Source organism: Saccostrea echinata, unplaced genomic scaffold (genome assembly GCF_033153115.1).
Source record: "Saccostrea echinata isolate AGI-Se365-2 ecotype Australia unplaced genomic scaffold, CSIRO_AGI_Sech_v1 ptg000007l, whole genome shotgun sequence".
Lineage (NCBI taxonomy): Eukaryota > Metazoa > Mollusca > Bivalvia > Ostreida > Ostreidae > Saccostrea > Saccostrea echinata.
Window position 1 is genome coordinate 2,652,029 of NW_026889756.1, and position 13,614 is coordinate 2,665,642.

Genomic DNA, 13,614 nt, shown 5'->3' on the forward strand with positions numbered 1-13,614 from the left:
ATACTCTACACTAAGCATTCTACACACTGCATGATTACATGTCACAATTAGCCTATTGATCATGACCTAGCTACATAATTGTAGGTGTATAATAATTCATTGCATACTCTACACTATGCATTCTACACACACTACGAAATTACTTGATCTGCATTCTTTTACACACTCTTATTATTTTTCATAAGTATATATTAAAGGTGTGTAAATGTGTGTGTGTGTAATATGAATAGGCACTCAGTTTATTGTATTTGTAACCTTGACCTATTGTATAGAGAGAGTATTTATAGGCATTAAGCTTGTTGCCCAATATATTCAGTATGCTGAATAATTATTGTTTAAATTAAAGTTTTACAAATACATTATAAAATCAAAATATGATGTGTAGCTTTTCAACTGATTAGTATTTAGTGACAGTCAAAAATAAACGATAAACATGATATGCTTCGTACAAAAATTTCCAACTTTTAATTTCATATACTACAAGAATCTAGTATTTATTCTGTAAATGGTATTTGTGGCTCCAACAGGTCATTGATCTGACATACTTCTCGTACAAAAATAACTATCTTCATGAGCATTTTATTTTGAGCATCATTTACTTGTTGCAAGTGTGCCATATTCCCCAAACTCCGATTATTAGTTGTAGGGTGTCCTAGCTAGCATTGCATTGTGTATTTAAATGAAAGATATGGAGATAACGAACAGCATTCAAGCTCAAAAGTCCATTAAACAATACAAAATAGAAATAGAGCAAACACGGACCTCCGAACATAAGAGGTGGGATCAGGTGCCATGGAGGAGTGAGCATCCCCTGCCGACCGGTCACACCCGCCGCGTGCTTCTTGTCATTGTCAGGGAAATAACGGAAAAATCCGTCGACAATTCAGTGTGTAAATAATGGCCTAACAATTAGTATGAAAAACGTCAGAGAGCATTTGACTCAATGATAAATTGTATTTGCTGACAAGGTCATTGTATCGACCATAGAACTTACGAAATGATGACTTTAAACGAGACAGCTGATATTCTTGTTTCATCAACTTGTTTGTCAATAATTTACCTCGTTTTAGAAATTGTACATACGTAGAGCATGCTCTTGCGTACCGAATCAACTGAGAGGTATATACCCCGTATGTAGGTGATGAAGGTATATTGCTGTATAAGTAAGGGAAGCTGACGATTGAAAAGTTAAAGTCATCACGTTTATCATAAAGCTTGGTTGTTAGATTACCATTAACGTCTTTTTCAAGTAAAATATCCAAATATGAAAAAGATGTGTCAGACTCTGTGGTATCTTTTATCTCAAGCTCACCAGGATATATCGTATCGACATTCTAGTTCTATGATCAACATCATGGTTGCTTTATCAGTAATAGCTTAAACCAGTATCGTAATTAAGTTTGTTAAACAAGGTTAAACCTCCTTTAAAGTTAGTATTTCGTAAATTCTATTGTTGTTATAATGACCTTGTTAGCAAATATAACCTATCACTGGGTCATATTTTGGCTGACGTGTTTCATACCAATTATTAGGACCTTGTTTTTATATAGAATTTGAATACAGAATGTTCCATCTACGTGATCAATACAGAGGACTTGAGTCAGGTTTAAGCAGTCAGTAGGGGATACTTTCTCTTAGGCACATGTTTGTTTGTTTGTTGTTTAATGTCCCTATCCAGAATTTTTTACTCATATGGAGATGCTACCACTTGCCTGTGGAGAGCTGCAAATTTTGACCTATATTCGGGTCATTGAGCAGTGAGGGATCTTTTTCCTGCCAGCACCTACTGCGACACGGGACCTCCGTTTAAGCGGTCTCATTCGAAGGACCAGTATCCACGTCCCACAGTGGGATTCGAACTCGCGATACCCAGGCACTTGATCCTACCCACAGAAATTCAAGGGGTCCTTGTTTTATGCCCTGTTCACATTTGTATTCTTATAGATTCATCTGAGATTGATCACTCTTCGTTTTCTCCACTATTCTCACTAGAGAAATTGAATATATACCAATAAATGGGGAATAATAATTCCAGTAATTAATTCTGCTGTAGTTTTCTTCTAATTGAGATATAAAAAATGTTTAAAATAGGTTATTTGGTTATTGTTCATTTATTTCGTGTATCTTCATATGTTTTCTGCATGTATAGATATATATGTGTGTATGATCTACTTGTCACAAACTGCTTTTCATATGCCCATATTACATGAATTTTATACCATTCAGTTATCACATTTTCATGTCATATGGGATTATGCATGTACATAGAGAAAAGACATGAATAAAATTAGTGTAAGTGACAATTTATTACCATTTTTTCCTTTTGTTTACATATTTATTAATATTAAGTTTAAAAGAAAAAAGGAGGGGGTTAGGAAGTAGGTTTCTTGAAGGTGACTTGCGTGAACATACTCAGTAGAACCTAGTTGTGTGTCCACTTCTGCAAACAGTTAATTTTTATTTTTTCTTACAAATATTAGGATTGTACAACCAAATACTCTCCTAACTGGAGGAATGTGCAATAAAAATTTAAAAGCCAATAAATATTTTCACATGCCTGTTAAAACATGTATAATGTATACCATTATTATGCAGCCTTTCTAAATAAAATAATCCTAGAGACATTTCTTATTATCATTTAAGGGTCATTACATCAACTTGATGCATAATTGGTTGGTTAGGTTCCAATATTTTCTACAGGGAATCATTATGTCGATTATGATAGGTATAGGCTTGAACATAGCTATTTCTGCCACTGTTACCCATATGGTGGTGGAGTTCCATACCACAAAATTTGTGATGGGGAACTTGTGGTGTAAACGAGCGGCACTAAGTAAATATCCTTATATGCAGTGATGTAACTCATAAAAGTAAACTTTGGATTTAGATATATATAGATAGGTGTTCGACCTCTGCTCCTCCCAATTCAAGGCTTTTACTGTTTGTGAGATGGTGTTTGTGAACCTGAGTTTAAATATTTAATGATGTAATCTTTGCTTTGATGTGTTGCCAGAGACACCAATAGCTTTTGATAATTTTGTCTCTGGATATACAGCCGTGCTTATTTTCGCCACAATAAAATTGATTTAAATATACGCTTGGTGTTTTTTATGCACCTATCTGAGATAAATTTCAGTCTGTAAGCTGAACTGCCTATTTATACAACGGAAAAACTAGTGTATGATTTGAATTAACACTTCCATTACCTATACTCTATTTTGGGGATTTAAAGACCTTTAATGTCTTTCTCATGGGTGAATCACTTACCGATTTTTAAAAAGCAAGCTGTAGAAGCTTCTTCTCTATTGACTACATGTAGGGATAAATAGAAAATATTTAGTATTATCAGGGAGTCGTAAAAACAGTGGATAGATCAAGATCAATAGTCTAATTCTTGACAAGATCATAAAATTGATAATTGCATCATAATCTACGGCATTTTTGGTCAACTTGATTATTACATTTGGAGCTATTCATTGCGAAATGGCTTGATTGATATGTAACGTGTATGACTGGGTTCTTAAAAGGGATATATAACTTGTTTTCCTCTTACTCTATCTGAGTTAATGATTGCAATGATTAATAAGACCGCTCTGTCTGAAGGTAAATCACACAGTATTAAAAACAATTTTCTCTTATCTAGAGACGGGGACTATAATAGGTATGATTCTTGCACCGTGTTTCTCCCCCTAGGTTCCTATTGATAGGAAAGAACTGGGTGTCTCAATCTTCTTCAGATTTACTACGCGCAGAACTTAACATCATTTCCCTATGGTTACCTACCACTGGTGCTTATTCTGTTCTTACCCTAACCTTCTTTACTTCTTTATCTTCTCAGCCAATTTTCTCAGCTCAGTCGTCAGATTCAGCCGTCACCTTCCGAATGCCTGACTTCCACAAAGCTTCTCTTTATATAACCTTGGGCTAGTCTATGCCAAGGGTAGTCAGGTCATTCCATTATTCGAAGTCTTCAGTGCGTTTATCTAAATGCCCCTTAACCATTACAGATATATGGATGTTTATCACTTTCCTAATGAAATAACACCTGTCAGGTACTTGTTTCGTTAATTTTTTTTTAAGCCATAGTAAGATAATAACACAAGGTATCCAACTCCGAAGTAACAAACTAAATTTTGCCCTTAAGATACCCCTATCGTGTGATAATAGATACTGGTCTTTATCCTGTGGGGAGCCCCTCGGTTAGCAATTTTATCTACCTGAGAGCTCGTGTTCGGGTAGTACCCGGGAAGTTACAGCCACGATTAGACCTGTTTGGCTTGTTCTGAAGTAGCCGAGGCGGGTGCTCCAAAGTACATCAGGTATTTACGAGAATGAAAATGAAATTTGTAAAATATGTTTATATAGTTAGAATGTATATATTTAGTATGGTGGTTTTTTTTTTTTTTTTTTTTTTTTTTTTTTTTTTTTTTTTACTATTTTTCCCCAGGGTCCTATTTCCTCGGGCTTTCGTCCCGTTTCTTAAATGACACAGGTCTTGGGCGGGGTACTTAAATTCCATTGATACAATAGCCAGTCCAGGGCGAGAGGGAGAGTCTTGGTTATGCATTTACAACAGCACATGTGAGAGAGAGTCAGATACGGCAGCCCTGACGGACAGCTCGGGACCAGCATTTAAAAAGTTATGTGTTTAAAAGAATTCCACTATTTGAAAATTATATTGATTAAACCAAAAGATAATCCAAACAGCATTGTGAAAGTTTAGGAAACAGTGATTTATGTGTTATTTGTGAATTTATATTCAATGTTTCATTTGGGAAAATTACGTGTGAGGAAATTCAACACCAAATTCCTGAAAATGTTAAGCAGAGGTGCTGTGATTAGTTAACCCTACTTTCCAGGACACTTCCTAGGACGGTCTGCAGATAGACATTTCATTTCTTTTCTTTTTAATTATTTTGTTGTAAAAATTTATTTTTGTTTTATTTATCAAATTTTGTTAAAATTTCAGTTTGTTGTTTCCTTGATTTATTCGGGTTCTAAAGGTGTATAACTCACATCCCAACATCCGATTTACATGGAGTACTCTCCTCCTTCAGAATCGCTTCATTGACACTTGCAGAGGAAAAGCACTGACAAACTGTTTATTACCACTGTCTTGTACATTCATTTATCTACACAACCATATATGGCATGCTTGTCTTTATTTTCTTTCATCTCCGTAAACAGCGTCAAATCTCTGCTCGTTGAGTGGAAAAGTCGATTTAACCCATTGGTCTGAAAGTGCAATTGGGGGGAGGGGGTACTCCATGTAATTTGGAGTTGGATACCTCGTGTTATTATTATACTATGGGTTAAAATTTATTACAGAAATAAGTGCCTGTGTGTAATAAATAAAAAAGGAAACTTGTAAAACTGAAGCATTATACATGTTTATTACATACCAACGTGCTTCTACCACACACGCATGCACTCTGCACGAGCGATACACGCTCGCTATACAGTTTGCAAGAAACACTGCATGGATTACACAAAACGGTACATTGTTTACAAGAAACGATGTATGGTTTACACGAAACGCTTTGCACGAAATGCTGAACGGTTTAGACGAAAGACTACATGTAACATTTTGTAAATGTTTCTCACACGCTTTGTACACGATTCTTGCAGGGTGTGGCCTCGATCTAAATTATCTATTCCGAATCTCTCGGACATATTTTTTACGGATTAATTATAGATTAATTAAAGAGTCACAATCTTTTACAATAGTGTACGTTTAAAATGAACTAGTGTATAAGGATTTGATTTTATCGTCGGTTTAATGAACCACTCATGGCACCAATGTAACCGGATTTCGTAACACGGTACCTATGCAATTAGAAAATTACACGATACCAGTGTAACAAAAATGATCGTATGAAAATGCCTCTTTTATTCTCAAAATTAACTCCTTAAATGATACACATTTTCTTTATCAATAATAGTAATTCGCGTTTTATTTCGAGTCCTTACTTACCAATAAACCCGTTGTATTTCTTTTAGTCACGTAACTGACTTAGCAAACCAAGAATTTTAATATCAAAAGTTTGCAAATTAACAAGTATTTATTATGGCAACAATTATATTTTATTAGCAGCACAACATATTTACATTTATATACTTACAACAAAAACTGATGTACTAACGACCTATCTTACTAATGGGTCTCAATAAAAAAAAAATTGTGCCTACCTAACAGATGTAAAAAAAAAAAAAAAAAAAAAAAAAAAAAAAAAAAAAAAAAATCCAGAACCCGTCCTACCCAATGCTAAATCCGAAGAGAAGTGACCCACCCCTGCACGAAAAATCTACTTTGCCTAACCTAACCGGTTTACCAAAAATAGAAACAAGCATCCTGAAAGTATTGCATTAGCAATACTAGTCCCCTACCGGCAAGTGTAATCTGGTTCCCGTTAAAAATTGAAAATGCCGTAATTCCGTCAAAAATCAATGAAGCGGATCGAAATGCAACTTGATCTATAACTCATTAAGGTAAAGTCACATACTAAAAATCAGCTCAATATCTGCAAGCGTTCAGAAAAAAAGTGCGGAAAACCCTGAAAAATTGAAAAGGTCATAATTCCGTCAAAAATCATTGAAGCGGAACGAAATGCAAACTTGATCTGTAACTCATCAAGATACACTCACATACCAAAAATCAGCTCGATATCTGCAAGCGTTTAGATGAAAAGTGCGGAAAACCAAGTGGGACAGACTGACAGAAAGACAGAGGGACAGACGGAGAGACGGAGAGACAGACAGACAGACAGACGGACGGACAGACTCAGAGGAAACCTATAGTCCCCTCCGGTTTCACCGGTAGGGGACTAATAAGGAGCTGGAAATTAACACTAAAGTGGATGTGTAAATGAAGGAAACAATTGGACAACTTGAACGAGACAGAGACGGAGACCGGGATCCACCCCTCTTATCAAAAAATGAGCTGGCACGAACCTTTGAGAAGGTTCCAAACCAACTGATCTACAGGTGAAATGCTGGACTTTAAATACACCACGCACTGAGGGTGTGTCTCTCATCCACTCAAATTGGGATTATCACTAGTATATGTGTTTATATTAAATATATCAGTATAATTGCATCTATATTGGTCATACTTTGAACAGTATAGAACAAAATGTTTTTCATCTTCAATAAATAATTTACATGAATAGCATAGACGTTTTTTCTCTAGGAATAGGGGTTTACAGTATCTACCCGTTTCAATATATAATGGATGGGCACTGATCCTTTATTTTGTTAATACAGATCTAAAACTTCTTTTCAAAGGCAGCTTATTAATTGATGATTGTTATTCCGTTAATAATAAGATTGTTTATAGTTCAAATTCCCATCATAGTCTATGTGCAAACCTTTTACACTAGAGTTTAAATTACGCAATGCAAGAAAAAAGAATTTGTCATTGTAAATCTATTACGACACTGAATGTCTTTGAAATTAAGTTATTTATTTATCATGTATTAAAAACTCGTTTTATGACTGAAATATACCCCCCCCTTTTTTTTTTTTTTTTTAAATAACATTGACTTAAATTTGCTTGATTTTTGTAAATGGATTGATTTTTGTACGGGATATGTCATTTGACAGTCCCACCCTCTTGGTTTTTTTTTTTTTTTTTTTTTTTTTTTATGTTTCATCCTCTCTTGAATGTCTTTATCTGGGCCCCATCAAGTTCAAGGTAACAAGGTTTGGTTGCTTTGCATGTAACATTTCTACTTTGGTTATTATGATTTAATTATTTCTGTTTCTGAATGTCATTTCACTGCAAAGTTATATACTTGTACATATGATTAAATGGATAATAGTAAATGTTGTGTGTACATTTTTGTTCTTCAGTATTGAAATGAGTTTTTAAGTCATAAAACAATAACATTTTGTAACATTCAGTTTTATATATGTTTTGCTTTTACGCTGCTGCCTTAAAATTTATTCAAAATGTCGAATATACTCCAACACTTCCTCTGTGTCACTTGCCTCTATGAATGATTCTGGATTCGACAGCACGTCAAGTCTAAAACGTTTAATATAATGAGGCAATGAAAATTTCAATTTCAAACATCATGTCCTTTTTCAAATATCATCTCATTTCAATTCAAGAACCATCTCCTTGTTCCCAAAAATCTTGTATTATCCCCAAAATAGTATATTAAGGAGCTGATTGTTCTCACTACAAGTTAGTCATATCTGACTGAATAAAAAATGTCTCTCTTCACTAAAATATTGTTTAAGCAGTAAATAAAATAATCAAGGTATAATAGATGACATCGTTATTTAGTCATGTTCGGATTGCATTTTTTTCCACATATTTCCATATTTTGCCTTTTGCCTTATATTTTATCATAAAATTCTGAATAACTTTCATGAAAACCCTGTTTTAATACAGAAAATCTTACCATTAACACCTTACCTCATACTCAATTTTTGATTTGAACTTTTCTTATCTATTTCACTTCTCGTCATGATATAAGATACTGTGTAATTTCATATTAGCTGAATCAATTTATACAAGAGGAAGCTAGTTTAAAAATGTAATAATAATATACATACACCTCTTTTCGGACGTAGCTGTTGTATGCACCACCGTTTTTATAAAGCACAATCCTCCTCTACTTGCTCTGGATTTCTGTGTTTATCAGCCATCTGTGACTAATTGAACTCAACAGCTCAACACACATTTTTGGTGTTTTAATTGCTGCGACTATTTAGCGACTCTTCGAACTTTTGTATGAATGTAATTATAAAACTGGATTGGTTATCTTGATTTAAGCGTCATTAACAAACTGCCCCTGAAAACATTTAGTTACTGTATTAAACAAATGTAGAATTATTCAGTCATTTATTTATTAAACTGATGTAAAAAAAAAAAAAAAAAAAAAAAAAAAAAAAAAAAAAAAAGATGTCTCCTTTTTAGCCCGCGTCGGACAGTGGTTAAAGAGGCTGATTTAGAGTTGCAGAGAAAGAAGCTGATCCGGGTTCGAATCCACTGCAGGATTTGGAGATCGGCCCTTCGGATGAAACAGTATAAACCGAGGTCCCGTGTCGAAGTAGGTCTCGGCACGAAAAAGACCCTTCACTGCTCAATAGCCCTAAGTGCCGAGTATAGGCCTCCACTGGGAAGTGGTGGTGACTCCATATGAATGAAAAATTCTGGAGAGGGACGTTCAACAACAAACAAACTAACAAACGTTTTTCATTAAAACATTTGTTGTTAATTCTATACCAATGAAACAAGTCTTACAATTAGACTAAGCTGTTAAGCTTAACTAAGATTTTAGAATTAATAAACAGGCGCTTTAAAGAGTAAAGAGTAAAGGAAAAAAATGATAAGTTGATACAAATACAAGAAAGCTAACATCAATATAATTGTAATCGATAAACTGGCCACTCTCTTTGCTATGGAGGAAGCTTACCTAGTTGCATGGACAAAGATGTGTTCTTATCTCAGAATCTAAATCTCCTTAAATTCAGTATAATAAAAAGTTACAATACAACTGTCGGGCCAATGTACTTATCCCGACTTAGAATAGAAAACTTGCCCTAAGATAGGAGCAATGTTGGACCAGCGTAATATTACCAGCTTAAATGATATTTTCAATTAGGCCTAGGGTATAAAAAACACTAGGCCAACACTAGGCAAACGTAATGCTCCCAACTCATGCACATTGTCCTGCACATTGGTCCAACATTGCCGATGTTGGATCAATGTTTTCACTCTAACTAAAAGAAAATTTTAAAAACACTCAGGATTAAAATGCTCCAATGTTGGGCCAACATACTGTTACCAGATTAAATTATCAACTTCGTTAAGGGTGCATTACAAATGTTGGGCCAACAATGGGCCAACATTGAGCTCCCAACATCCTTAGAAAATATAGCAAAACGGAATTGTTTGATTTTGGACAAACTTTGGGCAAACGTAAGAATCCCAACATGGTTGGATACTAAAGAGACGATTCTCAAGGTAACATTGGTCCGAATTTGGCCCAGCATTGTCTACCCAACGCCAACTATCGGTCAACAATACAACCATTAACCAACGTTGGCTAAACGTAGTCGTGCTGTCTGGGATAATAGTGAAGCAATACGATCATTCTCTGGCACTGGATAAGCGTGTTTTACTGTACAAATATCAATCAATTGTTGCCTACATATATTTGTTTACACAGTTAAGTGATTTATTTTCACAACAATTTAAATAGCTTAGATTAAATATTTCTTGTGTCGCGTCGTCTTCTTTCTATTCAATGGAAAATATCATTCATAAAGTCACCAGGTCTCATGTACCAAAAGTCTAAAAAGACGATAAAATATTTTCAGTTGTTGATCTAAAAGGTGATGAGGAGAATAAAAACAACAGTATTGCGCAGCAAAGTTAAGGCTGCAATAAGGAGGCAGGGCCTTATTTGTACAGGAAAAGTTTAATATGACGTCACACAAAAATATCAGGTCTTCAAATTACTATAAAATAAAATATTTGCCATTTTAAACAATTTGCTAGCTCTAGACTATATCAAAACTTACTATTACATGCAGTTTTGTGTTTAGTTAAATCCTATATATCAAGATAAAAACCATTCTCTGATCGCAATGTACTTGTCAATGTGACGTCATATCGTAAAAGGTGACACATTTGGTATACAATGAGAGGCTGATCAAGTTACATAATATACAATGAAAATGTTTCTTGTAGTCAAATAAGATATTTTCTGAACATATATAAGAGGCCGTAAATGTAATGAACCTAATGAAATCCTGCAAATGAATTAATTATATCTATATTTAATGTAGATGGACAGCGAACTATTTAACATGCGGTCTAACATATTTAATTTAAGCAATTAAATAGTAGAATCTATATAGGTTCGCTGCACTTTCCAATAACTATACAGAGTGCTGAAAAGAACCAAAAATTAATCTTGGAGTTTAATTTGGTAGTGCACTTGCAATATTGGAATTTGTAGAATGACCTCAATACTGCAGGTATATTTGCTAAAATCACGTGACTCCCACATCACGTGACAAGTCTAAATATAAAAAATCTAATTGTCCAGAACATGTACATTTGAACCACATTATATTTGTCCGATATCAGAAAAGTCCAAAAAAAGAATCGTCCATCCTTGTAAGGAATGTATTTTTTATCTGAAAAATTCGCCGATATTTCCGTTTGTCACCTTAACTGTACTGCGTGATAAAACGATCAGTAGTTTTGAAGTAACTCAGTGCCATAGCTTGGAGCTCAGTCTATGGAATTTGGGACAACCCTCATACAGGAATATGTAATTAAAGAGCTAGGTTCACTTTATGCATAAAATGGCCCTGTCCTTATATCAATTAATTGATATAAAATATATAATTGACATAAAATATTATTTTTCCATGTACTGCAAATACTTGTACACAGAGACAGTGGAACTTCCACTTCTCCCAACCAAGAGATTGTGTTGATCATCAACACAGAGAGCACAGGTATATGGAGGACAGTGTTTTGATGTGAGTAGGAAAGACAGAAACCTACCATTAATGTCAAGCAGGTGGACACTAGAGCTATTCTCATTATGTGAATTATAGCCATTACACACCAAAATGTGTCCATGAACATTTGTACAGACTCCATATGGGCAAAATTGTAACTGAGAGTGATGACCAGAATAAGAGAACCTGTATTTTCCTGATTTGGTCACCACCTTCACCTTTTTGGCCCTCTTATCTGATGTACCGATATCACCATTAATGTTCTCTGTGATGCAGAATATACTTTGGTAGAGAGTTTGTCCTTTGTCATCCCACTGTATATCCTGTAACTTCCTTCCTTCTCTGGTGTATCTGCTAATTTTATTTTCTGAAATTCTTTCCATCCCAACCAATATGTGTCCATTGATAGGAGAGGAAAAGATGGCTCCAGGTTTCCAATTCCCTGTTTCGATTAGATTGTTTATGGACATGTCACTAGTTACTCTGTTAACAGTTTTTTTGCTGTTATCTGTATAAAGAAGTTCTCCCTCTGCTGTGACTGTGTTGATACCCTGGGAATTCCAAATACTGGTTAATATTTTCTTTGATAATATGTGTCCTTCCATGTCATACAGAATGAGATTCCCAAAGCGATCATTCGCCCAAAATTTTTTCGGAGGCAAGAGAGACAAATGATAAAATGTATGTCCTGGGAAAGTTAATTGATTTACTTTTATGACAGAAGAAAGCTTAAAAGTTTCAGAGGAATCTAGTTCAATTTCACCAAACTGTTTGGCTATTTCTTTTTTATTTAGTGCACCTAGTGTGAAAATTGGCAGTTTGGGTTTTATTTCGTTAGGCATCTTCATGGTAGCTAATGAAATATCTAAATGGAATTTCATGAGTTCAGTGGGTTTTATTGATGACATTTTACTCTCAAAATTTGAAATCATTTCTTCCAGGTAATTTATGTAGTCCTCTGTTTCCCGCTGTTCTTCCTCCATATCATTAAGGACAGAGTTCTCTATATCATCCAGAATTTTATTATTATAAGTTAGTATACTGTCAACAGCTTTCTTCAGTTCATCTGCTCTCTTCTTCATGGAAATTCTTGTCTTTGCAATTTCTTTCTTGACATTTTCTCTCTTTTCTCCATTTGATTCAATATTATGTTTAGTTTTAGGTATGACTGTTTTCCAAATATCATTAATTTCCTTCTGACATTGCTGAAGAATGTCATTGTAGATGGTCTCAAGGTCACGGTTTACATGATCACTGTGGTGTTGGTGAAAGCATGTTGAACAAAGGGGATCCTGGCAAACCTTACAGTAGTTGTCTATATCTTGTGAGGGATGGATCCTGCATTTCTCTGAAGGAAGTTTTCTTTTCCTTGCTTGATAGCGTACAATCTCATGTCCTTTATTCTGTTCTAGATGGCGCTGTTTGCATTGGTCACACATTGGCTGGTGACAGGTATTGCAGTAAAACTCAGAGAATTTCCTACAGGATTCCGTTCCACACTCAATAATGTGCTGGGCTGTGTCCGGTACTTGGTTCATTATTGCTGATCAAAATTCTAGATAATATTTATAATCAGACTGTATCTAAGGCACTTATAAATGGGTATGGCTTACAAAGCACACCACACTTTATATTAAAGAGGAAAATAACTAAGCTTATTACCTTTTCTGTGATCTCGTAAATGAATCTCTTTCACAAAACGTAGTGTCAGCCATTTGCAATGTGTATCCATGTAGAATGTAATTTACTCTGCTTTAAATAAAGGCATTTAAATATCCGTACAACCTGTGCACAGAAGAAGAAATGAAAGGGAGAAATAGGACTAGAATAGGACTAGAATGCCGTTCAGTAATTTAAATATCATAAGGGTAGAGTGAAAATGGGATCATAATGTTAAACAAATTGGCTGGTTCTTTAGAAATGTTTGTCATCTAATAAACAAAAGATATAGTTTCATAATTCGAAGTTATTCATTTATATATATTGTCCTTGTGCTCATGTAATGTTGTTAAGCTAAGGAATTCATGCATTCTTGTGAGAATTCACTGAAAAGGGTAATGGAAATGGGTTTGCTATTTTTTAAAGAGTTAAAGATACTGTAAAACAAACCCAAGGGGAAAAAAA

The 13,614-nt window shown here is 34.6% G+C and overlaps 1 protein-coding gene across 1 annotated transcript; it reads right to left on the minus strand.

Moving 5' to 3' along the window:
* Positions 1-11,384: 11,384 nt before the first annotated feature.
* On the minus strand, positions 11,385-13,028 carry LOC133180628 (uncharacterized). Its single transcript, XM_061315099.1, has one exon. The coding sequence runs from the start codon at positions 13,026-13,028 to the stop codon at positions 11,385-11,387; it is 1,644 nt and encodes a 547-aa protein (XP_061171083.1).
* Positions 13,029-13,614: the final 586 nt, after the last annotated feature.

What these genes read in the sequence shown, in the direction of transcription:
- LOC133180628 (XM_061315099.1), bottom strand. Translation starts at nt 13,028, where the DNA reads ATGAACCAAGTACCGGACACAGCCCAGCACATTATTGAGTGTGGAACG.